Source organism: Oncorhynchus tshawytscha, unplaced genomic scaffold, assembly GCF_018296145.1.
Source record: "Oncorhynchus tshawytscha isolate Ot180627B unplaced genomic scaffold, Otsh_v2.0 Un_contig_1758_pilon_pilon, whole genome shotgun sequence".
NCBI classification, from domain to species: domain Eukaryota; kingdom Metazoa; phylum Chordata; class Actinopteri; order Salmoniformes; family Salmonidae; genus Oncorhynchus; species Oncorhynchus tshawytscha.
The window spans coordinates 234,432-261,679 of NW_024609619.1; the positions used below are offsets into that span (position 1 = coordinate 234,432).

The 27,248-nt window shown below is 43.9% G+C and overlaps 2 protein-coding genes and 2 long non-coding RNA genes across 8 annotated transcripts in view; 2 read left to right on the plus strand and 2 right to left on the minus strand.

Moving 5' to 3' along the window:
• Positions 1 to 1,523, minus strand: part of LOC112263903 (SUN domain-containing protein 1) — a 53,601-nt gene extending 52,078 nt beyond the window's left edge. Inside the window, exon 1 of the mRNA XM_042316358.1 lies at positions 1,390 to 1,523. The gene's annotated coding sequence lies outside the window, so the exon portion shown is untranslated. The remainder of the gene's footprint in view (positions 1 to 1,389) is intronic.
• Positions 1,524 to 1,659: 136 nt separating this feature from the next.
• LOC112262541 lies at positions 1,660 to 3,679 on the plus strand. Its single transcript, XR_002955381.2, has 3 exons — positions 1,660 to 2,369; positions 2,510 to 2,545; positions 2,828 to 3,679. It is a non-coding gene; the product is annotated as an uncharacterized LOC112262541 (long non-coding RNA).
• Positions 3,680 to 3,971: 292 nt separating this feature from the next.
• On the plus strand, positions 3,972 to 25,360 carry LOC112262542 (centriolar coiled-coil protein of 110 kDa). 3 transcript variants are annotated; one of them, XM_042316350.1, is made up of 14 exons: positions 3,972 to 4,195; positions 5,179 to 5,372; positions 8,709 to 8,837; positions 12,218 to 13,505; positions 13,754 to 13,875; positions 14,373 to 14,520; positions 14,977 to 15,086; positions 15,317 to 15,433; positions 15,629 to 15,730; positions 15,851 to 15,967; positions 21,352 to 21,422; positions 21,603 to 21,668; positions 22,876 to 22,935; positions 23,090 to 25,360. In XM_042316350.1, the coding sequence occupies exons 2-14, from the start codon at positions 5,214 to 5,216 to the stop codon at positions 23,175 to 23,177; spliced, it is 2,577 nt and encodes an 858-aa protein (XP_042172284.1). In that variant the 5' UTR covers positions 3,972 to 4,195; positions 5,179 to 5,213; the 3' UTR covers positions 23,178 to 25,360. The 3 variants fall into 3 exon arrangements, with proteins under 3 accessions (XP_042172284.1, XP_042172283.1, XP_042172285.1); XM_042316349.1 differs by having other exon boundaries at positions 3,973 to 4,195; positions 5,182 to 5,372; XM_042316351.1 differs by lacking the exons at positions 3,972 to 4,195; positions 5,179 to 5,372 and adding an exon at positions 7,463 to 7,960.
• On the minus strand, positions 25,282 to 26,056 carry LOC121845292. 3 transcript variants are annotated; one of them, XR_006082493.1, is made up of 3 exons: positions 25,552 to 26,056; positions 25,394 to 25,435; positions 25,282 to 25,344 (listed from the first exon to the last, which is right to left on the minus strand). It is a non-coding gene; the product is annotated as an uncharacterized LOC121845292 (long non-coding RNA). The 3 variants fall into 3 exon arrangements; XR_006082494.1 differs by having other exon boundaries at positions 25,283 to 25,323; positions 25,394 to 25,456; XR_006082492.1 differs by having other exon boundaries at positions 25,289 to 25,344; positions 25,394 to 25,456.
• Between the last annotated feature and the right edge of the window lie 1,192 nt (positions 26,057 to 27,248).

Below are 27,248 nucleotides of genomic sequence, written 5' to 3' on the forward strand. Positions count from 1 at the left end.
TGTACCCTCTCACCCAAGCCATTTGAACCAATCACAGGGCTTTGGAAGATTGACAGGGGGAGCAAAGGGTGTCCTCTGGTGTCTCGTTGGACATAGAGGCAGTGGGGTTTAGGGATAACATGACAGGAGTGGTTGACGCACGTCACTTGAATCGAATGATGGATGGAAAGAAGGAGCAAAGCCTATCATTTTTACTGTCTTTTGATGAAGTGGTTCTCCCAACGTTTGTAAAACTTGGGTATGTGAGATATGCGGTGAGACCGCATGTACAGAAGCCGCTGCAGTGTTACAATTGTAAAAAGTTGACATGTGGCAAGTGTTTGTCGAAGGAATAAATATGTTGAAGAGTCAGATGAAGCATGTTGCTGTAATTGTGATGGGAATCACATTCCCGAGTTCCCAGAGTGCCCTGCAAGGATGAAGGAGGTCGCAGTAGCAGGATCAGGGCTATCCAGCAGATTTCCTATGTGGAGGCAGTGAAAATAGCTGAAGGAGTGAAGAGATATGAGATGGTAGTGGATGTCCCACAGACTGCAGTGAATGCCATGCAGGAGAAGGATCCCGACACACTAATAGTGAAGAAGGTGGACTTTGATGCGTATAGAGCACAAGTGACATTGCACTACTCAAACTAATTTTAAAAATCAACAAAGAAATCTAAGAAGTTAGACATCATTGTGAAGGGGGCAAATATATTTCTGGATCTCCAGGACTTTACAGCAGAAATGTTACAAGGAATACTGAATTAAGAGGTTCCTGAGCTGGGCTCTGAATAGACATTTAAATCCGACTGAAAGAGTAGTTTTTGTTCAAAATGATGGGTTAGTTATTAATAAGAGAACATCGTGGTATAGCCTGGTAGTGACCGGCCTCACACTCCAGTACAGTAGCCGGCAGTATATGCATCTGTTAGTTGGTTGCGATCCGCCAAAAAAACACAAAGAAGAAAACAGGTGACGCAGTAGGCAGGGTTACCGCGAGATTTTGGATTCAAAGTAAATCTAGTTCAGCTTTAGATGAGAAAAACATATTGTAGTTAGCTACCCTGTCAACATAAACGTCAATGATGCACACACCGTTCCAGTTTAGATAATTGGTGCACTGGTCAATAATTACGAAATCAGGAGAAAGAAATCAAGTGCATGCAACCATGGTGGTGGTTGGTCGTGCAGCCTTGATGCGCTAGCTAAATAGCTAGCTAGTTTACGTCATACCTTATCGTATTCTAACGTTACTTTTCTGTTTTCTAAGTACATCACTAGTTGCACGTATAATCCAACACTTATGCATACATTTCGCACGTCCCATATAACAAGTTACTGGTAGTAGACACCACTAGTCTGAATGTGGGACTATTTCTAAAACAGTTCACGTTTACTGTAACTTACACTCAGCGCTGGTTGTCAAATCCACAGGTTGTTGTGAAGATGAACGACGGTCTGTCTGGCTGTTCAGTTATCCACCAAAATCAGTTCAAGAAAGTAAAATGTTGCTACCAAGTCCGTGCATGGCAAGCCTGCCTAAAAAGTAGCTAACGTTCGGTTTGCCCTTTCCCCGACTGGCACAGTAATATTTTCCGCTGCTCAAACTGACATCACATGGAGGAGAGCAATAATTAACCGCGTTTCCATCCTTTTTAGGTAAAAATGCCCATATATAGTAGCTGTAGGAAGCAGCGTGCAGCCAGAGCTGTAGCGCTGCCTGCTGGACGGTTTAAGCATCTCTTTTTCGTCTCTTTCAACACAGTTTTGTTGTTGTAAATAACAATACGTTTTTTATACATAGATCGTTATCTATACACTAATTAACTACCTGTAATTACTAATAACCCAATTACATATCCGTTATACACTGTTTATAAAGAGTACCTTAATATAAAATCGTACTCATTTTAAACTGGCCAATATAGGCATACTGTGATATAATTTAGACCAGCAGTAGAGAGTGCACTGTATCCTATCCTATGACAGCAACAAACAAAAAAAACGATCAGCACATCATCCCTTGAAGAGGTAGGCTAGATAACCAGTTCTACCGAGTAAATAATTGTGTTTTGTGAATCCATTTGTGTTATATGACAATGGAAAGACTTGTGGAGGAAACTTTCTAGCCTACTATGAGATAAAATATGTAGGGCAGGCCACATGTCATATGAGGAATGTTGGTGATGCTGATCCTATTGTTTCTTGTTACCGACCTGAGGTCACATGACTAGAACATAGTTGTACTCACACAACCTATCACACTCTTGTATAAGATAGGATCACTTTTGACAGGATTATAGACAATTTGCTACACAGTATGAGGAACTTGTTGCACTTTGTGTTTGTTTGAGTTGCTTGCTGTACAGCCTGACGATGTGGATCACTGTAAGTAGTCTACACACCTTTGTTAAAAATGTGTCTTCTGACAAGTCCATTTGCTGAATTTGTTTTTAAAAATGATTACCTACTAACATCTAGTACTGGACTGTATATGGCTCTTATGTATCTGTGCTCTCTTTCTGCAGATACCTATTGTGAGAGTTGCTTGACTACAGCCCAAGGTAGGATTGATATGCCTGTTTTCATTCATGTGAAGTGTGTTCAAGAGGCCTAGTAGACAGTAATGGAAGGCATTGCTGTTGCTCTCTTGCTACATTGAAGAGCATCAGACCAGGCATTGTTGCTACACTCTTGCTACATTGAAGAGCATCAGACCAGGCACTGTTGCTACACTCTTGCTACATTTAACCACAGTGTGACAACAGAAGGCATTTGCTTGATCCTCAGATATAGAAATAGAGTTATTAGAATCATTGATACATGCTCTTTTTTTCTTCTTCCAGAAATTGAGAGCAGAAGAAAGACACAGCAGAGTCCAGACGGGATGTTATTGAGAAGCTAGTCAGTGGTGCTGTGTACCAAGATTTAGATGCTAAAATCCCCACTGAACACATTTTAATGTAACTATGTTCAACTGTACCAACTCTGTTTATTTAATCTCCAAAATTCTCTTAGAATAAAGATATTTCTCAATATCATGTTGTTTTATGTTATTGTAATTTCTGCCATACTAACTGACAATGCAATCATTTGTAGGTTCACCCACTAATGCAATATATTGATAAAGGATGTGACAACTATTATCTTAATGGTATCAAGTGTTCAGCCATCTGCCCTTTTCCAGAAACATCCATATTGCGTTTCTCTCTGTCTCATACAAAATCCATATCTGAATAAGCTAAGAATTAACACAGTTGGATTGAAGTATATGAATTTGAATGGGATATTATTGATTATGCATTATACACTATTTCAAATTTGCTTTCATTTGTAAATTACATTGTCAAATCACTCAATTTGAATGTGAGTCATGTAATACTTTTACAGATTCAAGAGATAATTATGATGACTGAATAATGATTTATTTCAGAAATTCTGACATAAATAAAGATGTAGTATATTTAATTCAACTGCTAATAATAGTAGGTACATTTCATATTCACAAATGCAAATGGTCTAATTCAAAAACCTAACTTTTTTCACTTTATAAATGAGTTTAAACAATATGGCACTACTTACATTATTTTTTTTTAAGGCATTTAAAAATTGTATTATTAATTAATATGATTTGTTTGTTTAGGATTCCTGGCAACGTAAATAGTTTGTTTGTATGCTTGTTTTCATGTGACTATTCCTCTTTTGTTTGGTGATATTTGTTAATTTAAAAAATATATATTTTTAAATAAAATGTAAAAAATAAAATGACGATGTTCCATTTCCGTCCCAAATGCCTATTTATGATCTCCCCCTTTGGTGTCTATTGCAAAAAGGATATGACAGGATTTCCTATTTGGGCTCAATTTAGGCCTGGTGGCGCCATCATCATATTGCTTCTTATTAAAATCATATTACACCTTTCAACATTGGAGGCTGAGGCTAGGGGAAATGAAGGTGCTGGGGATAGAAATGGAACTGGGCCTAAATTATGTTGCTAGGAGGCGCTGTTGCGACCGGAAGAGGTCGATGTGATGAGGACCATTTGAGGCAAACCTGAAACAGAAGAGAAATTCACGATTCTGAAATTCTAAAAGCAACAGAAACCATAAGACAAACGACGCCAGGAGATATTCATTTGTCTTCAACTTTGTATTTAGGGGAAGAAAAGAGATACACGGAGCCATTGGTTGTGGATGTCACGCTAGAAAATCAGGGTAAGAGGAGAGGGATGGGCACGGACAAAACCCGCTGTCAGTCAGCCACTGCTGGGCACAGCTGTAGAAGCATGGCTTGCTTCACGAGTCAAATACTATTACCATGCCGCAAAATGTATTGAGGATGCACTGTTTGCCAGCCAGACTATTCTGCTATAATGTATCAAAGTGTAGGCTAGAAGCGCTTGACTGTAATTTGTATCATGCCATGTAACGTTAATGAGTGGACTATAACACCGTACAGTGCTACTGTGTCTTCCACTAGCCGTGGCTGTTATTTACCTACTCTGGGGGAACCAATAATAAGACAGGATATTCACACACTGACCCAGGTGACTTTTCATTACACCTATTCATCCATGAAATAACCACATTATCAGGAAAATGAAACTGGTGTTGCGGTAATTATCTGACCATACTTATTCTGGTCGAGATATTGGGTCAGTGGGGCATTCAATCCGGCTGCTTAATTATTTGATAATGAGGATCTCATTCATTCTCAATCAATGTGGGTTAACTACAGGTTTAAATAAAATATTGTGTATGTGTGTGCTTGAGTGCGTGTGCACCTTCATTGTCTTTGCTGACAAGCATTCCCTTAAAAGCAATCACATTGATCAGAAACATGATTCTTCATCATGCCTCTCAGAATAGAATAGCATGAGTGGAATGTGATGATTGTGTGAGATATACAGTGACTAAAGACAGAGCCCTCCTTGTGTTTGTTTGTCTGGCTCTTCCAGTTGTTCATAGCTTGACAGCAGATAGTGCCTAACCTCAGGCCTTCATGGTTCACACACACTGCAGAGCTTCTTGTTGTGTTGACATTTAGCCTACAGGCTTGATCACCTGGCTCCAGTGTCTTGTCAAATACCCTCTGTCGTTGGCTACTGTACCGCTCCATGACTGTTCTTCTGACTGTGTCTCTCTCGTTGGCTACTGTACCGCTCCATGACTGTTCTTCTGACTGTGTCTGTTGTAAGCAGCCGTTTTGAGAGGCTGGAGCCCAAACAAGGACATGGAGAGTTACGAGGACTTCTGTCTGCGGAGCCTGGCCAGACTGCAGACGGAGAGCCAGGGGAAGAGCCAAGGCCAACAGACAGGTTGTGAGCCAACTGGTCCTGTGGAAGCTCTCTCCTTCATCCACTTCCATGGAAGGGCTGTGCTCTCCCCCTTGGTAAGGACATAGTCTGGGGGAAAGGGAAGAAGGTGCGGAGAGCTGTATAGATATAGATATAACATAAGGTCAGGGGTGGGAATGGAGTTGTGTCAAAGTGAAAACATGTTAACATGTGTTTTTCTGTTTGTGGATTCCAGGATATTACAGTGTCTTTTTTCCAATTCCTCCCCAGCGTTGGATGTACTGTAGATGTATACCATGGCGTTGTTGAAAACTCCTTTCTGATTGTCTTGAAAGGCATTCTAGAGCGTGCATTATTTCCCTATAACGAACAGTATATCAGCACAGTAGAATTCAATGCCTTCAGTTCTTACAAGCTCTTTGAAATTTAAACCATTATTGGCATTGTTGATTTCGATGTTCATAATATCAAGCTAGGACTGATGGTTTGGTTAGCTAAACTAGCAAGGCTGTTTGCTTGGTTACCAAAGCAACTACGGTAGCTGTCTAGTAAACTTGCTATCTACTTCAGTGAATGTTGAACCCATTTGTACCTGCAAATGAATACATTTCAAGCGGCAAATGTGTTCAATTATAGCCATGGGATAAAAGGGATAATTAACAAGGTGCTATGCGTTCTAAGAAAAATAATGTCACTCCTTGGAAGGTTAGTCCCACTCCGCTAGTGTGACGTGGAACACACCTTCCACGTCGTTCGTTGTTTTCCATAGGACTCATGCCCCTTGTTGATTATCCCTTAAGTACATTGTATATATTGTGGGCTAAATCCTAATCATAGATATTATCCATGCATGTAATTCCAACCTTCCGCATAAACGGTGCACAATTGTTTGAGTTAAGTTAAGCATACTTATATCCAATTAGGATTCAGCCCAGTGAGCGTAGTTTGTTGTCATGGGGGTGACTTTGCTTTCTCTCATGACAACAACATGGTTCCCCAGGAGAGTTTGTGTATGTGTGGGTATTCTCCTGTCTGCGGTTTTGTAACTCTCAAGTTGCATGGTAACCAAACGCAATGATCCTTTGGTTTACAATGTAGCATTGTGAGCAATGGGCATTGAGTGGACACACACCATTATGCCCACACACACAACAAATATCTGGCTTAAACATTTTGTAATTCACATGTCTTAGAGAAAGAGTCACCATAAAAACACGTCATTGTTTATTTAGTTAAATCACAGAGTATTGAAGGGGCAGTCAATGGTTCAAAGCATATTCCCTGTCCCTGTTTTGGTCCAAATATGGGGATGGGGCTTGAGAAATGTACCCACTCTCAAATTCATAGTCAGACAAGGCTGACCATCCATGATATAAAAAGTGTAGTGTTAACCATGTTTTGAAGCTATATAGTGTTTGTTTATATTTACTTTGTTTACAAACATTGGAGTTAAACAAGCTTATTTTGGGGGTTCTGATGGGGTGCTATAGTTGAACTAAACTCATAAGTTATATTCTTCAAGGAACAATAGGTACATATAATTAATTTAAGTCCAAAAATTGATGCAACTACAGATTGCCCTTTTAGTCATCGCTGGATATGACACACACATCTTACCAATAAAACTCAATATTAGCATCAGTCTGAATCAATGTATGACCACTTCATGAACATAGTTTTATTGGAAAAAGTATCCCTCTTTGGCAGGGAGAGGAGAGCATCATTATGTCCCCTAAGAAATGTTACTTGTCCCCACCGGGGTGGGGGTGTTGTCTGATCCATGTTGTCTTACTGCTGCCTGATTAAGTTTACTGGGAGGAGCTGTTTGTGAGAGTGGGGATAGAGAGGGGTGTGTGTTTGTGCATGCCTTGTGGGTTTGTGTGTGTGCATCTGTGCGTACGTGTGCAGGAGATGAGGTGGAAACTGAGCTGCACTTCCTCCTGCCAAATGTATGACCATAGAGACACATACTTCCCTCAGATTACACAGATCCACAAAGAATTTGAAAATAAATCAAATTTGGATAAACTCCCATATCTATTAGGTAAAATACATCACCACAGCAAGATTTGTGACCTGTTGCCACAAGAAAAGGGCAACCAGTGAAGAACAAACACCATTGTAAATACAACTCATATTTATGTTTATTTATTTTCACTTATGTACTTTAACTATTTGAACATCGTCATAACACGTATATATATAGACATAATATAACATTTGAAATGTCTCTATTCCTTTGGAGCTTTTGTTGAGTGTAATGTTGACTGTTCATTTTTTATTGTTTATTTAACTTAATTTGGCAATGTAAACATATGTTTCCCATGCCAATAAAGCCCCTTGAATTGGAGAGAGAGATTTGAGAGCTGATTAGAGGGAAGGTCATTAGGCCTACTCTGGCTCTGTGCCACATTCCAGAACTTGACTGTTGTGTTCTAAGGAAGAAGTATCCTACACTCTTAGGAAAAAAAAGGGTTGCAAAAGGGTTCTTCAGCTGTCCCCATAGGAGACCTTTTTGGTTCCAGGTAGAATCCTTTTGGGCTATATGTAGAACCCTCTGTAGAAAGGGTTCTACATGGAACCCAAAATGTTCTTCAAATGGTTATCCTATAGTGTCACGCGGAGTGGAACAGGTGAACCCAAGAGCAGACTCAGACGAGGAGACTGGGATGAGGTAACCAAGGTATTTATTTGAACACACGGGGAACATGGGGTGCAGGCCAGGGGAAGCTTGGGCGGGTTGCAGGAAGCCAGCTGCGGCAGCTGAGGCTGGAGCGAGGGGAGTTGGGACTGGGTAAGCGGGTCCTGAGAGGAATCCAAGGATGCAGTGGAGTGGGGGGGGTCCAGGACAGAGTAGCAGGATTGACAAGACGTGGGACTGGAGACAGGGGCCAGAGCCAGAGCGGGCAGAACTGTAGCGGAGAGGAAAACGGTGTCAGGTAAGAGAAAACAGGCATAACACAAAAACAGGATCTAAGCAGGTACAAACGGCTAAAAACAGAGGTTACGATCTGGCACCGTGAAAGTGGCAGGCATGAGTATTTGTAGAGGTCTTGATTATGGAACGGGTTGCAGCTGGTGGGGTTCTGGTCTGCCTCCAGCACACCTGTCTCCGACCACACAATCACACACACACACACACACACACAGAGGAAGAGGTGGCAGGTTAGGGAGACACAGGATGAGAAGTATAGGGCGTGGCAGGAGCAGATGTAACATATAGGGACAGTCGAAGAACCCTTTAAGGTTCTAGATAGAAAAAAATGTGCTAAGTGTAATATAAACATTGTCACATGGATTCCGAGAGACCCAGGCGAGAATGTGTGTTGGTGCATGCGCGCCTATCTGTGTTTGTCTTTATCTGACTATGTATGTATTCTTGTTTGTGTGTGTCTCTCTGACCGTGTGTGTTTATTGTGATCCATCCTCAGCTGAGTGTGGAGCAGCGCAGCGAGATGTCCCAGTACAGACAGAGGGCTGCCCAGCTGGAGGTGGACAGACAGGCACTACGCAGCAGCAGCCTGCTGGCCAGGGTTCAGGACATCCTGGACAGTGCTCAGGTCAGTCTCAGACAACCATTTCCCAAAGACTCCAACCACCCAAGCCGTAGACCAAGGATCATCAACTAGATTAGCTGGATGGTTGTGGGAACATATTTCCCATATTAAAATCACTTGGAGCTGATTTCCTTGTGTTTTTACAGTTTAAAAAAAAAATCTCCAACAATGAAAATTCAACAAACTTTTTTTTTGGCTCAGAAATTTGGGGGGCCAAGTAAACCACCAGCTAGGGGAACCCTGCAAGAGACTGTTCTCTCTGCTTCCGCATGGCAAGCGGTACTGGTGCATCAAGTCTGACACCAACAGGTTTCTGAACAATAAAATACACTATCTAACAAAATGGCTACACGGACTATCTGAGTTGACCTTTGTATTTTATTCTTATTTTTGCACTGACTATGTACACTCACAGGGCCCTACACACTCACAGGGCCCTACACACTCACAGGGCCCTACACACTCACAGGGCCCTACACACTCACAGGGCCCTACACACTCACAGGGCCCTACACACTCACAGGGCCCTACACACTCACAGGGCCCTACACACTCACAGGGCCCTACACACTCACAGGGCCCTACGCACTCACAGGGCCCTACGCACTCACAGGGCCCTACGCACTCACAGGGCCCTACACACTCACAGGGCCCTACACACTCACAGGGCCCTACACACTCACAGGGCCCTACACACTACACACACTGATACTCCAACACACATACAAACACTCACTGATACTCCAACACACATACAAACACTCACTGATACTCCAACACACATACAAACACTCACTGATACTCCAACACACATACAAACACTCACTGATACTCCAACACACATACAAACACTCACTGATAATCCAACACACATACAAACACTCACTGATACTCCAACACACATACAAACACTCACTGATACTCCAACACACATACAAAGACTCACTGATTTGCTCACACACACATAATATACACATACAGTACATACGGAAAGTATTCAGACCTCTTGACTTTTTCCACATTTTGTTCCGTTACAGCTTTATTCTAAAATGGATTAAATCGATTTTACCGACATCAATCTACACATAATACTCCATAATGACAAAGCAGAAATAGTTTTGGGGTAATGTTTGCAAATCACATTTACATAAGTATTCAGACCCTTTACTCAGTACTTTGTTGAAGCACCATTGGCAGCGATTACAACCTTGAGTCTTCTTGGGTAGTTATAAAGGGAGAAGGGTGCTTGTTATAAAGGGAGAAGGGTGCTTGTTATAAAGGGAAAAGGGTGCTTGTTATAAAGGGAGAAGGGTGCTTGTTATAAAGGGAGAAGGGTGCTTGTTATTGAGGGAGAAGGGTGCTTGTTATAAAGGGAAAAGGGTGCTTGTTATAAAAGGGAGAAGGGTGCTTGTTATAAAGGGAGAAGGGTGCTTGTTATAAAGGGAGAAGGGTGCTTGTTATAAAGGGAAAAGGGTGCTTGTTATTGAGGGAAAGGGGTGCTTGTTATAAAGGGAAAGGGTGCTTGTTATAAAGGGAAAAGGGTGCTTGTTATTGAGGGAGAAGGGTGCTTGTTATTAAGGGAAAAGGGTGCTTGTTATAAAAGGGAGAAGGGTGCTTGTTATTGAGGGAGAAGGGTGCTTGTTATAAAGGGAGAAGGGTGCTTGTTATAAAGGGAGAAGGGTGCTTGTTATAAAGAGAAAGGGGTGCTTGTTATAAAGGGAAAAGGGTGCTTGTTATAAAGGGAAAAGGGTGCTTGTTATAAAGGGTGCTTGTTATAAAGGGAAAAGGGTGCTTGTTATAAAGGGAAAAGGGTGCTTGTTATTAAGGGAAAAGGGTGCTTGTTATAAAGGGAAAAGGGTGCTTGTTATAAAGGGAAAAGGGTGCTTGTTATAAAGGGAAAAGGGTGCTTGTTATAAAGGGAAAAGGGGTGCTTGTTATAAAGGGAAAAGGGTGCTTGTTATAAAGGGAAAGGGTGCTTGTTATAAAGGGAAAAGGGTGCTTGTTAAAAGGGTGCTTGTTATAAAGGGTGCTTGTTATAAAGGGAGAAGGGTGCTTGTTATAAAGGGAGAAGGGTGCTTGTTATAAAGGGAGTTATAAAGGGTGCTTGTTATAAAGGGAGAAGGGTGCTTGTTATAAAGGGAGAAGGGTGCTTGTTATAAAGGGAAAAGGGTGCTTGTTATAAAGGGAAAAGGGTGCTTGTTATAAAGGGAAAGGGTGCTTGTTATAAAGGGAAAAGGGTGCTTGTTATAAAAAAGGGTGCTTGTTATAAAGGGAGAAGGGTGCTTGTTATAAAAAGGGTGCTTGTTATAAAGAGAAAAGGGTGCTTGTTATAAAGGGAAAAGGGTGCTTGTTATAAAGGGTGCTTGTTATAAAGGGAAAAGGGTGCTTGTTATAAAGGGTGCTTGTTATAAAGGGAAAAGGGTGCCTGTTATAAAGGGTGCTTGTTATAAAGGGTGCCTGGGTGCTTGTTATAAAGGGTGCTTGTTATAAAGGGTGCTTGTTATAAAGGGAAAAGGGTGCTTGTTATAAAGGGAAAAAGGGTGCTTGTTATAAAGGGTGGAAAAGGGTGCTTGTTATGAAAAGGGTGCTGGTTATAAAGGGAAAAGGGTGCTTGTTATAAAGGGAAAGGGGTGCTTGTTATAAAGGGAAAAGGGTGCTTGTTAAAAGGGAAAGGGGTGCTTGTTATAAAGGGAAAAGGGTGCTTGTTATAAAGGGTGCTTGTTATAAAGGGAGAAGGGTGCTTGTTATAAAGGGAGAAGGGTGCTTGTTATAAAGGGAGAAGGGTGCTTGTTATAAAGGGAAAAGGGTGCTTGTTATAAAGGGAAAAGGGTGCTTGTTATAAAGGGAAAAGGGTGCTTGTTATAAAGGGAAAAGGGTGCTTGTTATAAAGGGTGCTTGTTATAAAGGGAAAAGGGTGCTTGTTATAAAGGGAAAGGGTGCTTGTTATAAAGGATAAAGGGTGCTTGTTATAAAAGAAAGGGTGCTTGTTATAAAGGGAAAGGGTGCTTGTTATAAAAAAGGGTGCTTGTTATAAAAGGGTGCTTGTTATAAAGGGTGCTTGTTATAAAGGGAAAAAAGGGTGCTTGTTATAAAGGGAAAAGGGTGCTTGTTATAAAGGGAAAAGGGTGCTTGTTATAAAGGGAAAGGGGTGCTTGTTATAAAGGGTGCTTGTTATAAAGGGAAAAGGGTGCTTGTTATAAAGGGTGCTTGTTATAAAGGGAAAAGGGTGCTTGTGAAAAGGGTGCTGGTTATAAAGGGAAAAGGGTGCTTGTTATAAAGGGAGAAGGGTGCTTGTATAAAGGGAAAAGGGTGCTTTTTTGGACGCAGCCCATATCTGATTATTTGTGTTAATTCCCCTCTTCTCTCTGCCTCTCTTACTACAGGTGGACAAAGTACCAGAGATGGAGGGTAAAATGGATCTACCAACTCCGCCATATTGCCTTTCCCCAAAACCTGAGACAGTGAATGGCTACACCCTGGTGACAGACTCCCCTGGGCTACCCAGGGGCGGTGGTGTTGTTGGGCTACACATTACGGATCGGCCCACCACCCCTCCACCTGAGTCCCCCATAGTCCTGAATGGGTACAGGGCAGAGGAGAGAGAGAAGCAGGTAGAGGAGGAGAGGTGGGAGGTAGAGGAGGAGATGAGGAGGGGAGAGGAGGAGATAGGGGGCGGTCAGGATGTGAGTTTCCAGAGCCTTCTGAGGAGGTCGAGGGAGTATGTGGAGAGAGAGCAGGCCCAGAGGGGGTCAAAGGTCATCGGCAGGGTCACTTCCACCACCCCGTCTGCGGAGAGCCTCTCTGACAAGGAGAACGAGAGCCGCAGTCCTCTGGGAGAGATGAAACCTGAACAGGGGTACAGCCTGCGCCACAGTCCGCTAAACCCACCTCAGACCCAGGCCCACATCCAGCACCAGAGTCAGTATCCTGCCCAAGCGCAAGCCCAGTACCAGGCTGTGTGTGACCCATATGACTCTCGGGTTAGCTGCCTCTCATCTGGCCTCCCCGACCCTTACGCCCTCCTGCCCAGCCCTGAACCCAGCATGAGTCCCCGCCCCCACCACCGCCGACCACGTCCAGTGTCCACTGGTAACATCCTGATCTCCTTCCCCATTGGCACGGCCGACCTCATCCCCAGAGGGCTAGTGGGGAGGCACCAGGAGAGCACTGTTGTCATGGCGACAGGGGTGATGAGGTCACCGGAACGGGGGTCAGGCGTCAGTGACGGTAGTAGTTGTCGTGGCAGCCAGTGTGGCACCAGCCCGGTCCAGGAGAAGAGCTGCAGCCCAGTCAGTACCTCCGGAACTGGTTCACATGGGCATCATGACATCATCAGCTCTGGGTTTCGCCGGCGCTGCCACACCCTAGACAGCCAGCTCCACTCCTCCCATTCTGCCTCAGGACCTGGCATGGGCCACAGCCAGGAGAGGCTCCCGCGCTTCATGGGGGGAGTGCCTCGTTTGGCCCCGAGCCGTAGGAGCCCCGCGGTCCCCCTGAATCAGTCCTATGAGGTGGAAAACCCCTCGGCAACGCTGCTAAGGCCCCACGTGAGACCCTTGACCCCTGACCTCTCTCCTTGCCAGATGAGGCTGGATCCTGAGGGGCCTCAGTGGCCCCATGATGGACGGATCACACCCAGCTCTTCCCTAGAGGAGCAGGACAGTAAGACAGGTGAGAGAGAGAGATCGTTGTAACGTAGTGTGTATGATATAAGAGAGTGTTATGAAGAAAACTCAGTCTGTACTGAGTACTCTGTGATTAATTTGTCTTGAATGTAAAGTCCACTACTTTTCGTGCAATCATTGAAAATAATTGTGTGTGTGTGTGCGTTCATGCATGTGTGTGTGTGGTATGTGCACTTGTATGTGTACGACTGGCCGTGCGTTTATGTGTCTTTTTTTGTTGTGTGTGTGTTTCAGAGGAGACCCAGCGACATGTGAGTGCTCTGGAGGAGATGCAGAGGCGTCTGGAGGAGGAGCATGCCCTGCAGATGTCTCTTCTCATGGCTGAACAGAAGAGAGAACAACAGCGCCTTTGTCAGGTCAGGACATGGAACCATAGCATGTTGACCCTGCTCAATGTATCAAAAGCCACATTTGTCACTATTCTTCCACAACTATCAGCATTCCTTCCTAGTTTGTGATATTATATACAGTATAGTGTTTGCAGACAATGTCACACAGATAATTGAACTTTAAAGCTACAGTCTGGGATTTGGGAAGCTGTTTCATGGATGTCATGGTCTGTCAGTCCTTGCATCTAGAGCTCTGTGTAGTATGAATTTGAGAGGGGTTACATGTCCCTAGCCCCACCCCTCAGCTGTATACCAAAACAAGTGTTTTTGAATCCCAGAATGTGGCTTTAAGGTCCATAAGTTTGAATATCTTAGCATTTGCAAAGTGTTTTGTTTGGCTGCTGTAGAGAAGTGACTGTTCAATCCTCAATACTACACATCCGTCACGGGACAACGCTCCTGTGTGTGTGTGTGTGTGTGTGTGTGTGTGTGTGTGTGTGTGTGTTTCTCTGTGTCTTTATTAGGAGCTGGATGAGAAGGGGAAGAGGCTGAGAGAGCAGGGGTGTGGCCGGCTCCTGAGTGGGGACGGTGGACTCAGCCCTTCCTGCCCTAGCCTTAGCCCCACCCTGAGTGCTACTGATAGGTCACCTAGACACAGTGTACACAGCATGGGTAGGTGGACTGTGGCATGGAAGAATAACTCACACACACAAACCAATACCTTGGTAGATGTCATTGGGTTGAAGCATGGGGAAATATTACTATTTTTTCTATTACTATTTGAAATAGGGAGGTGCTTTACAAAACCCTTACGGCATTTTCGTTTTTTACCTCTCCTCAGCTTGTACATTTCTTTTGTCTTTTAATTCTCATCTTCATATTGTATTTGATTTTTTATGTGCAAATTCATCAATAAAATACAGACCTAACTGTTGACACAATAAATACATATACTGCAACAATGGTTCTCCTGTAGGTCTCAGAAATGTAAAGCCATCTTGGTAACGTGAGTTGTTTATTGCCTATTTACCTGTTTCTGTGTGAATGTAATGTGTAAAAGGTTTCTTTCTCTCTCTCTCTCTCTCTCTCTCTCTCTCTCTCTCTCTCTCTCTCTCTCTCTCTCTCCAGGTTTCTCCTCTCCACTGAGCTCCAGTGCTCCCTCTCCCTCCATGCAGCCTCCTGTCTACCTGTGGGGGCCCACCTGGGGGGCCAGCAAGCCCCGGGGAAGGCCCAGTCAGGTGCTTGTGTGTTTGTGTATATGCGTGTGCTTCTACATACAGTATATGTGTGTGGTTTCCAACTGTTGGTGCTACCTCTTGTGTCTCCATTTCCAGAATCATGTTCGATGGATATGTGTGTTTCACTGTTTTATCATACAATATATTTAATGTAATACAATCTTCTCTTGACTGAGTGTAAGTTGATTTCCATGTGTCTATTCCTTACTATGCTACTGGTCCTCACTCAGGTTGTGACAGTTGAACAGCAGAGGGCGCTGTGTCGTCTGGGAGCCATCAGTTGTGGGTTCCTCACCCGCAGACTGCTCCAGACAGAGAAGGTGAAACAGCTGCGCCAGACCATTCAGGTGAGAGCACTCTTATATCTGCACACAGAAACACACACGTATACACAGTGTAGATGTATATACTACTATACAGTGTAGGTATGTAGGGGAATAGAAACTGAATCATAATGGAACTGAAACACAGTCATATTGGACTTTGACTGATTTAAAGATGATCACCTTTATTAATTAATAATTTCAATGGTTTGGTTTTAGGACACACAAGAGTTCATCTGCTCGTTCCAGACTGAAGCTCCACAGAAGAGAGGATCCATCTCAGCACAGGACCTGTCTCTGCAGGAGAGAGTCAGGGCACAGGTAACACTCAGAGAGAGAGAGAGAGAGACAAATACACACACACACACACACACACACACAGAAAGTGGAACCGGATGACTACGAGTATTGATTATATTGTATGTGTGTCCCCTCCTTCAGTTGCGTGCGGCTCGATATGACATCCATGACATCTTCTTTGAGATGCCCCTGGAGGAGAGGCTGGCTCTGCTGCAGCTGGACAGAGAGGTCCGCACAGAGAAGAAGCTACGAGAAATGGTAACCTGACTGGACATTTCACCTTTCAATCACAGACTTGGACCAACCACAACACACTGAGCGGGACTTTTAACTGTCAGTCACACAAATAGGCCAATCATAACAGAAGGACTTAAACTTTGTCACTCTCACAGTAATAAATCACAAAAACAAGTGTAAAGTCCCTTAGAAAAGTGACCTTAGATAAAACATTATTTAACTTTTTAAAGCAGAGCCTAGCTTGACCCTAAGGCCGCAGCTTGGAGACAAATGAAGTTTATTTCCAAAACGCTATATCCACAATTTTTCACATTTGTGTTTTTTCACCACAAATGATAACTTTTAGGTACCTTCACAATTTTTAATTCATAGATTTTAAGTGTGTATTAAAATTATTTTTTTTGCAAAATACTATACACTATATATCCATTGTTTAATTGTTTAACTGGAATGCAATGTTCGTATACTGTATATTTGACTGTGACTAGCTATCTTAAGATGAAGGCACTAACTGTAAGTCACTCTGGATAAGAGCATCTGCTAAATGACGAAAATGTCAAATGTAAATGCTTTACATACAGATCTCATAAATGTTTTTAAATTTGGATGTCACAAATGTATCACTTGTACAGTTCTTTATAAAAAAAAATATATTTGTTACATTTGGTTGTGTATAATCTAGCAGTATTCATTATCTGAGAGTAAGGCGGATATTATTTTATTTAACCAAGTAATTTAAGAACAAATTCTTATTTACAATGACGGCCTAGGAACAGCGGGTTAACTGCCTTGTTCAGGGGCAGAATGACAGATTTTACTTTGTCAGCTCAGGGATTCGATCTAGCAACCTTTCGGTTACTAGTCCAACGCTCTAACCACTAGGCTTCCTGCCTCTTACCACTGGGCTACCTGCCTCTAACCACTAGGCTACGTGCCTCTTACCACTGGGCTACCTGTCTCTAACCACTAGGCTTCATGTCTCTAACCACTAGGCTACCTGTCTCTTACCACTGGGCTACCTGTCTCTATAACCACTAGGCTACCTGTCTCTTACCACTGGGCTACCTGTCTCTATAACCACTAGGCTTCCTGCCTCTTACCACTGGGCTACCTGTCTCTAACCACTAGGCTTCATGTCTCTAACCACTAGGCTACCTGTCTCTAACCACTAGGCTACGTGTCTCTTACCACTAGGCTACCTGTCTCTAACCACTAGGCTTCATGTCTCTAACCACTAGGCTACGTGTCTCTATAACCACTAGGCTACGTGTCTCTTACCACTGGGCTACCTGTCTCTATAACCACTAGGCTTCCTGCCTCTTACCACTGGGCTACCTGTCTCTAACCACTAGGCTTCATGTCTCTAACCACTAGGCTACGTGTCTCTTACCACTAGGCTACGTGTCTCTAACCACTAGGCTTCATGTCTCTAACCACTAGGCTACGTGTCTCTTACCACTAGGCTACCTGCCTCTAACCACTAGGCTTCATGTCTCTAACCACTAGGCTACGTGCCTCTATAACCACTAGGCTACCTGCCTCTAACCACTAGGCTACATGTCTCTAACCACTAGGCTACCTGTCTCTAACCACTAGGTTACCTGTCTCTAACCACTAGGCTACCTGCCTCTAACCACTAGGCTACGTGCCTCTATAACCACTAGGCTACCTGCCTCTAACCACTAGGCTACCTGCCTCTAACCACTAGGCTACGTGCCTCTATAACCACTAGGCTACCTGCCTCTAACCACTAGGCTACATGTCTCTAACCACTAGGCTACGTGTCTCTTACCACTAGGCTACCTGTCTCTATAACCACTAGGCTACCTGCCTCTAACCACTAGGCTACCTGCCTCTAACCACTAGGCTTCCTGCCTCTTACCACTGGGCTACCTGTCTCTAACCACTAGGCTACGTGTCTCTTACCACTAGGCTACCTGCCTCTAACCACTAGGCTTCATGTCTCTAACCACTAGGCTACGTGCCTCTAACCACTAGGCTTCCTGCCTCTTACCACTAGGCTTCCTGCCTCTAACCACTAGGCTACGTGCCTCTATAACCACTAGGCTACCTGCCTCTAACCACTAGGCTACGTGCCTCTATAACCACTAGGCTACCTGCCTCTAACCACTAGGCTACATGTCTCTAACCACTAGGCTACCTGTCTCTAACCACTAGGTTACCTGTCTCTAACCACTAGGCTACCTGCCTCTAACCACTAGGCTACGTGCCTCTATAACCACTAGGCTACCTGCCTCTAACCACTAGGCTACCTGCCTCTAACCACTAGGCTACGTGCCTCTATAACCACTAGGCTACCTGCCTCTAACCACTAGGCTACATGTCTCTAACCACTAGGCTACCTGTCTCTAACCACTAGGTTACCTGTCTCTAACCACTAGGCTGCCTGTCTCTAACCACTAGGCTACCAGTCTCTAACCACTAGGCTACCTGCCTCTAACCACTAGGTTACCTGTCTCTAACCACTAGACTACATGTCTCTAACCACTAGGCCACATGTCTCTAACCACTAGGCTATGTGCCTCTAACCACTAGGCTTCCTGCCTCTAACCACTAGGCTACGTGCCTCTAACCACTAGGCTTCCTGCCTCTTACCACTAGGCTTCCTGCCTCTAACCACTAGGCTACGTGCCTCTATAACCACTAGGCTACCTGCCTCTAACCACTAGGCTACGTGCCTCTATAACCACTAGGCTACCTGCCTCTAACCACTAGGCTACATGTCTCTAACCACTAGGCTACCTGTCTCTAACCACTAGGTTACCTGTCTCTAACCACTAGGCTACCTGCCTCTAACCACTAGGCTACGTGCCTCTATAACCACTAGGCTACCTGCCTCTAACCACTAGGCTACCTGCCTCTAACCACTAGGCTACGTGCCTCTATAACCACTAGGCTACCTGCCTCTAACCACTAGGCTACATGTCTCTAACCACTAGGCTACCTGTCTCTAACCACTAGGTTACCTGTCTCTAACCACTATGCTGCCTGTCTCTAACCACTAGGCTACCAGTCTCTAACCACTAGGCTACCTGCCTCTAACCACTAGGTTACCTGTCTCTAACCACTAGACTACATGTCTCTAACCACTAGGCCACATGTCTCTAACCACTAGGCTACATGTCTCTAACCACAAGGCTACCTGCCTCTAACCACTAGGCTACATGTCTCTAACCACTAGGTTACCTGTCTCTAACCACTAGGCTACCTGCCTCTAACCACTAGGCTACCTGTCTCTAACCACTAGGTTACCTGTCTCTAACCACTAGGCTACCTGTCTCTAACCACTAGGCTACCTGTCTCTAACCACTAGGCTACCTGTCTCTAACCACTAGGCTACCTGTCTCTAACCACTAGGCTACCTGTCTCTAACCACTAGGCTACCTGTCTCTAACCACTAGGCTACCTGCCACCCCAAATAGTGTTTTGAAAAAACCCACATTATTATTTGTCTCTGAAATGAAACGATCCAGTGAGATTTCAAACAAATAACACGTCTGTCATTAAATGCCATGATTAGATAGCGAATAAACACACCAATCTCTTTCAGAATTTCTTTAAACAATAAACATTTCTCAAAATGGATGTGTAGCATTTTGGAAAGAAAATCTTCAAATGAAAACGTCTGATTTCATCAATCGTTCATTTGAATGATTTCATCATTAATTTCATCAAAAGTAGAGATTAGTTAAACTTTTGATGGATAAAAATATACGCAAAAGACGCTCCTTCCTCTCGGTTGTCCGTCAACGTATGAGCTGCATGGAAAAACCTTGATTCATCTGTCACACAATCTCTGTCTGACCCTGGCCTAATACTTACTGACCCTGGCCTAATACTTACTGACCCTGGCCTAATACTTACTGACCCTGGCCTAATACTTACTTACCCTGGCCTAATACTTACTGACCCTGGCCTAATACTTACTGACCCTGGCCTAATACTTACGGACCCTGGCCTAATACTTACTGACCCTGGCCTATTACTTACTGACCCTGGCCTAATACTTACTGACCCTGGCCTAAACATACTGACCCTGGCCTAATACTTACTGACCCTGGCCTAATACTTACTGACCCTGGCCTAATACATACTGACCCTATCCTAATACATACTTACCCTGGCCTAATACTTACTGACCCTGGCCTAATACTTACGGACCCTGGCCTAATGACCCTACTGACCCTGGCCTAATACTTACTGACCCTGGCCCTACTGACCCTGGCCTAATACATACTGACCCTGGCCTAATACTTACTGACCCTGGCCTAATACTTACTGACCCTGGCCTAATACTTACTGACCCTGGCCTAAAACATACTGACCCTGGCCTAAAACATACTGACCCTGGCCTAATACTTACTGACCCTGGCCTAATACTTACTGACCCTGGCCTAATACATACTGACCCTGGCCTAATACTTACTGACCCTGGCCTAAAACATACTTACCCTGGCCTAAAACTTACTGACCCTGGCCTAAAACATACTGACCCTGGCCTAAAACTTACTGACCCTGGCCTAAAACATACTGACCCTGGCCTAAAACATACTGACCCTGGCTAAAAACATACTGACCCTGGCTAAAAACATACTGACCCTGGCCTAGAACATACTGACCCTGGCCTAAAACATACTAACCCTGGCTAAAAACATGTTTACCCTGGCCTAAAACTTACTGACCCTGCTCTAAAACATACTGACCCTGGCCTAAAACATACTCACACTGGCCTAAAACATACTGACCCTGGCCTAAAACATACTAACCCTGGCTAAAAACATACTGACCCTGGCCTAAAACATACTAACCCTGGCTAAAAACATACTGACCCTGGCCTAAAACATACTAACCCTGGCTAAAAACATACTAACCCTGGCTAAAAACATACTGACCCTGGCTAAACATACTAACCCTGGCTAAAAACATACTAACCCTGGCTAAAAACATACTAACCCTGGCCTAAAACATACTAACCCTGGCTAAAAACATGTTTACCCTGGCCTAAAACTTACTGACCCTGGCCTAATACATACTGACCCTGGCCTAAAACATACTGACCCTGGCCTAAAACATACTAACCCTGGCTAAAAACATACTAACCCTGCCCTAAAACATACTAACCCTGGCTAAAAACATGTTTACCCTGGCCTAAAACTTACTGACCCTGGCCTAAAACTTACTGACCCTGGCCTAAAACATACTGACCCTGGCCTAAAACTTACTGACCCTGGCCTAAAACATACAGACCCTGGCTAAAAACATATTGACCCTGGCCTAAAACATACTAACCCAGGCTAAAAACATACTGTTGATGATTCTGATGTGTAACTGTATCTGACAATCTGCTGGCTGTGTGTGTGTGTGTCTGTGCGTGTGGTCGATAGGAGAAAGCCAGGAGTCCTAATGACAGAGTGCTGTCTGCTGCCACACAGAGGTCACTGGACAGGAAGAAGAGGTGAGGGGGTTGAGTCCTGTGGGACTGGTTAGATGATGGATCTGTAATCAAACCAGATGCCTTATTCAGATTTGTACCAGGAGATCAGACTATGATAGCATATCACAAATATATTTATTTGGCTGACATTATTGAGATAAAAGCATAATTATTCTGATGTGAATGGTTCTGTTCTCTCAGGGTGGGTGAGTCTCCAGGACAAGCCAGGAAAGTACAGAAGAAGCCAAAGAGCCCTCCCACTAACAGGTACAGAACAGTGCTGCCCCCTACTGACTGCACATACGTGTCTCTTACTGTCTCCTATACTTCACATCTCTTACTGTCTCCTATACTTCACATCTCTTTACTGTCTCCTATACTTCACATTGAGTGGCTGCTGCCAACACACTGACTCAACTCCAGACACTTTAATAATGGGAATTGATGGGAAATTATGTAAAATATATCACTAGCCACTTTAAACAATGCTACCTTATATAATGTTACTTACCCTACATTATTCATCTCATATGTATACGTATATACTGTACTCTATATCATCTACTGCATCCTTATGTAATACATGTATCACTAGCCACTTTAACTATGCCACTTTGTTTACATACTCATCTCATATGTATATACTGTACTCGATACCATCTACTGTATCTTGCCTAAGCTGCTCTGTACCATCACTCATTCATATATCTTTATGTACATATTCTTTATCCCCTTACACTGTGTATAAGACAGTAGTTTTTTTTTGGAATTGTTAGTTAGATTACTTGTTGGATTATTACTGCATTGTCGGAACTAGAAGCACAAGCATTTCGCTACACTCGCATTAACATCTGCTAACCATGTGTATGTGACAAATAAAATTTGATTTGATTTGATCTGATCTCTGACTGTCTCCTATACTTCACATCTCTTACTGTCTCCTATACTTCACATATCTTACTGTCTCCTATACATCACATATCTTACTGTCTCCTATATGTCACATCTCTTACTGTCTCCTATACTTCACATCTCTTACTGTCTCCTATACTTCACATCTCTTACTGTCTCCTATACTTCACATATCTTACTGTCTCCTATACATCACATATCTTACTGTCTCCTATATGTCACATCTCTTACTGTCTCCTATACTTCACATCTCTTACTGTCTCCTATACTTAACATATCTTACTGTCTCCTATATGTCACATCTCTTACTGTCTCCTATACTTCACATCTCTTTACTGTCTCCTATACATCACATATCTTACTGTCTCCTATATGTCACATCTCTTACTGTCTCCTATACTTCACATCTCTTACTTTCTTTCTATATTAAAAAAAAACTGTACATATGAAATGGTTATCCTCCAGATAGGGGAAAGTGTTTTCGGTGTCAGTACAGGTCAGTGGTACACTATCTATCTGCCCTTTCTGTATTTCTCACCTCATCACTCTCTCTCCCCCTCAGGATCCTGAAGCCAAGTCAGGGTCAGAATGCCCCTGTCCCAGGTCAGCTAAACCGACAGGGGTGAGTACAGTCTCCAACATTTCTCTACTTCTCCCCCTATTTCTCTGCCCTTCTTCTTTAATTCCTTAACGCATACAAAATAAAAAATACAACTATAATTTATAATGAATAAAAATCACCCCATCTCTCCCCTCTCTCTGTCTGTCAATCTAAGTCTGTCTGTCAGGAGCTGGTACAGAAATACCCCGGAGGACAGAGTGAGGCGCTCAGACAGCCTGAAGAAGCATAACTCCCTGGGCTAACTGATTCCTCCCTCAGTCCCTCTATGACCCCTCACTCCCTGACCCTTGACCTCTGAGCCTTCTATCGGCCCCATGTTCCACTATGGTTCGACCACCACCAATGCTACTAGTCTCTCTAACCTCCCTCTGACCTCCCTCTAACCTCCCTCTGAAGGTTCAGTCCAGTGCTCTCTGCCCATCGAACACCCTACCAAATGTATTGTTACTATAGTTACATAGATTTTCTACTATTACAAACTTATAAACAGTTCATGTATCCCTTAGGTGTGAATGCTGCTGTGCACTCTTGTGCCAAGATAATTCATGCATTAATGCTGCTAGATAGCTATATTTGCTGCTTAACTTGCAAAGACTTTGTAGCTAGAGGCCTTCAGTAGTGGATATGTAGTAGGGAGAAGGACTCATAAAGAAGCATTACAAAAGTAAAGGAAGTAGATTCCATTAGTTAGAGGTCTGGATTGTCTTCTGACAGGTGGCGGCATTCCTCCTCTCATTTTTTAATGTAAAAAAAATGTCATCTTTATTTAACCAGGCAAGTTAGAACAAATCCTTATTTACAACGACGGCCTACCCCGGCCAAACCAGGACGAGGCTGGCCAAGTTAGAACAAATCCTTATTTACAATGACGGCCTACCCTGGCCAAACCAGGACGAAGCTGGCCAAGTTAGAACAAATCCTTATTTACAACGACGGCCTACCCCGGCCAAACCAGGACGAAGCTGGCCAAGTTAGAACAAATCCTTATTTACAACGACGGCCTAACACGGCCAAACCCGGACGAGGCTGGGGCAATTGTGCGCCGCCCTTTGGGACTCCCAATCACGGCCGGTTGTAATAACCTCAACATAGTCGTCAACATAGCCGTGGCGTTATCTGACGTAAGACAATGAGAGGTTTGTGAACTGTTAAACACACTGGCGGCCTTTCCAGACACAGAAACACCTCAGAAATAGAGATCATTGTGTGATTACCTAGCTTTAACCCTTGCTATAGTAGCCATCTCCCTCTGCTGGTAGTCACAGATAGTTGCCATGTAAAAAAAGGTATTTTAAACATGCAGTATTTATTTCTTATATAGTTTTTGTTAAAGCGCCCTGTCCCTATAATACATGGTGCTGAACTCTCAGCTCTGTGTGTAGTCTGGAACATTTCAAATTGGTTTGTGTGTGATGTGTGCAATTTGAAAATATCAATGTGTTCTGCTGCAAAACGTCACAGCCAAATGAAAGAAAATGTACAGTTGAATGTACTATTGTCTTATTTTACACTGTACCAAGAGAAACATGCTTTGGTTTCAGATGGTTTGTTTATCCGGCATGTTTGAGCTGTAGCTGAGAGACAAACCTATGTCTCTGGAGAGTATTTAGAATATCCCATACAGAAATGTAGCTGCGTTTCACAAACAAACATGACTGAGATACCTGGAATATCTGAAATCTGACAGTGTATATGAGAGGATTTACAGAGAAAACATTGACAATGAAAACCAATGTAACTCACCACTGTGCAGTAGCTATAACATCCTTTTCTCAAAGCAGTCTTCTTGTAGCCTGGCTGATGCACAGGCCCACGTGGTACACAGTGAGAGGAGAGCTTGTGGTACGTACAAGAGTGTTTGCCAGGGAAGTCTTCTTTCCCCACCAAGGGGCTGATGTACCCCACCTAGGGGCTGATGTACCCCACCTAGGGGCTGATGTATCCCACCTAGGGGCTGATGTATCCCACCTAGGGGCTGATGTACCCCACCTAGGGGCTGATGTATCACACCTAGTGGCTGATGTACCCCACCTAGGGGCTGATGTATCCCACCTAGAGGCTTATGTATCCCACCTAGGGGCTGATGTATCCCACCTAGGAGTTGATGTACCCCACCTAGGGGCTGATGCACCCCACCTAGGGGCTGATGTACCCCACCTAGGGGCTGATGTACCCCGCCTAGGGGCTGATGTATCCCGCCTAGGGGCTGATGTACCCCTCCTAGGAGCTGATGTACCCCTCCTAGGGGCTGATGTACCCCACCTAGGGGCTGATGTATCCCACCTAGGGGCTGATGTATCCCACCTAGGGGCTGATGTATCCCACCTAGGGGCTGATGTATCCCGCCTAGGGGCTGATGTATCCCACCTAGGGGCTGATGTATCCCACCTAGGGGCTGATGTACCCCACCTAGGGGCTGATGTACCCCACCCCACCTAGGGGCTGATGTATCCCCCACCTAGGGGCTGATGTACCCCACCTAGGGGCTGATGTACCCCACCTAGGGGCTGATGTATCCCACCTAGGGGCTGATGTATCCCCACCTAGGGGCTGGCTGATGTACCCCACCTAGGGGCTGGCTGATGTACCCCACCTAGGGGCTGATGTATCCCCCACCTAGGGGCTGATGTATCCCACCTAGGGGCTGATGTATCCCACCTAGGGGCTGATGTATCCCACCTAGGCGCTGGCTGATGTACCCCACCTAGGGGCTGGCTGATGTACCCCACCTAGGGGCTGATGTATCCCACCTAGGGGCTGATGTATCCCACCTAGGGGCTGATGTATCTGACCTAGGGCAATCCTGGGTGGGATACAGCATACACTAAGGTGTCATTATGTGAAAGAGTTGGATACTGACCCTGAGTCAGTTGCTAGGGGGATTTGTATATTAATAACCGGCGTAACTATGTATCTGCTAAAGCAGCACTACACCACCATACATGGCCTTTTGTAGCATTGACAGATTTCTGGTGTTGTTTTTGACTGGCTTTGATTAATTTAATTAGCAATTTGTGTATTGAATACAAAACATTTTGTAATTTTGTCCTGTTTACAGCCTGTGCTTGATGTATTTATTTCCAAATTACCAATGATATTACCAATGATACTCTTCCTAATCGCACCCACTGTTGTCACCTTCTCACCAAGCTGCTTGGCGATGGTCTTGTAGCCCATTCCAGCCTTGTGTAGGTCTACAATCTTGTCCCTGACATCCTTGGAGAGCTCTTTGGTCTTGGCCATGGTGGAGAGTTTGGAATCTGATTGATTGATTGCTTCTGTGGACAGGTGTCTTTTATACAGGTAACAAAATGAGATTATGAGCACTCCAAATCTCAGCTTGTTACCTGTATAAAAGACACCTGGGAGCCAGAAATCTTTCTGATTGAGAGGGGGTCAAATACTTATTTCCTTCATTAAAATGCAAATAAATTTATAAAATTTTTGACATGCCTTTTTCTGGATTTTTTGTTGTTGTTATTCTGTCTCTCACTGTTCAAATAAACCTACCATTAAAATTATAGACTGATCATTTCTTTGTCAGTGGGCAAACGTACAAAATCAGCAGGGATCAAATACTTTCCCACCTTGCTGTATATACCACAATGGTCTCTTCCCTTTACCTGGGACGATCAAGCTGTCAGGCGTCTTGAGTGACTGGCTCATGGATTCTTGTAGTTCACACTCCAGCTCCTCCACAATGTGTTTCTGATTTAGGACAGAAAGGTTTTAGGTAACACATTATTTTATGGTACACATACTAGCAGCTCATAAGAACGTATCTAAATCAGTGAAGACTCAGTGAAGAGTCATCATTCAACAATTCTATATTGGGGAGATGGGGAATGGCAGCACCAACACACCTGGCAAACTGTGACCAAAAGGTCTTCACACTGGGGCAGTGTCATGTCATATGCATGTAGGTTCCAATATTTCACTGGCCAGTTAAGACCAAAAAGCTCCATGGGACTCACACTTATGGAGTCCTATGGAGTCAACCACTCCCACTCCACCCACTCACTGAGTTGATAGGTAGCCAGAATACAAGTGGATGTTTTGTGTCCAATCTATACTACTAGAAGCCCTCTAAACTATTTGTAATTTTTATTTCACCTTTATTTAACCAGGTAGGCCAGCTGAGAACAAGTTCTCATTTACAACTGTGACCTGGCCAAGATAAAGCAAAGCAGTGCGACAAAAACAACAACACAGAGTTACACATGGGATCAACCAACGTACAGTCAATAACACAATAGAAAATCTGTATACAGTGTGTGCAAATGAAGTAAGGAGGTAAGGCAATAAATAGGCCA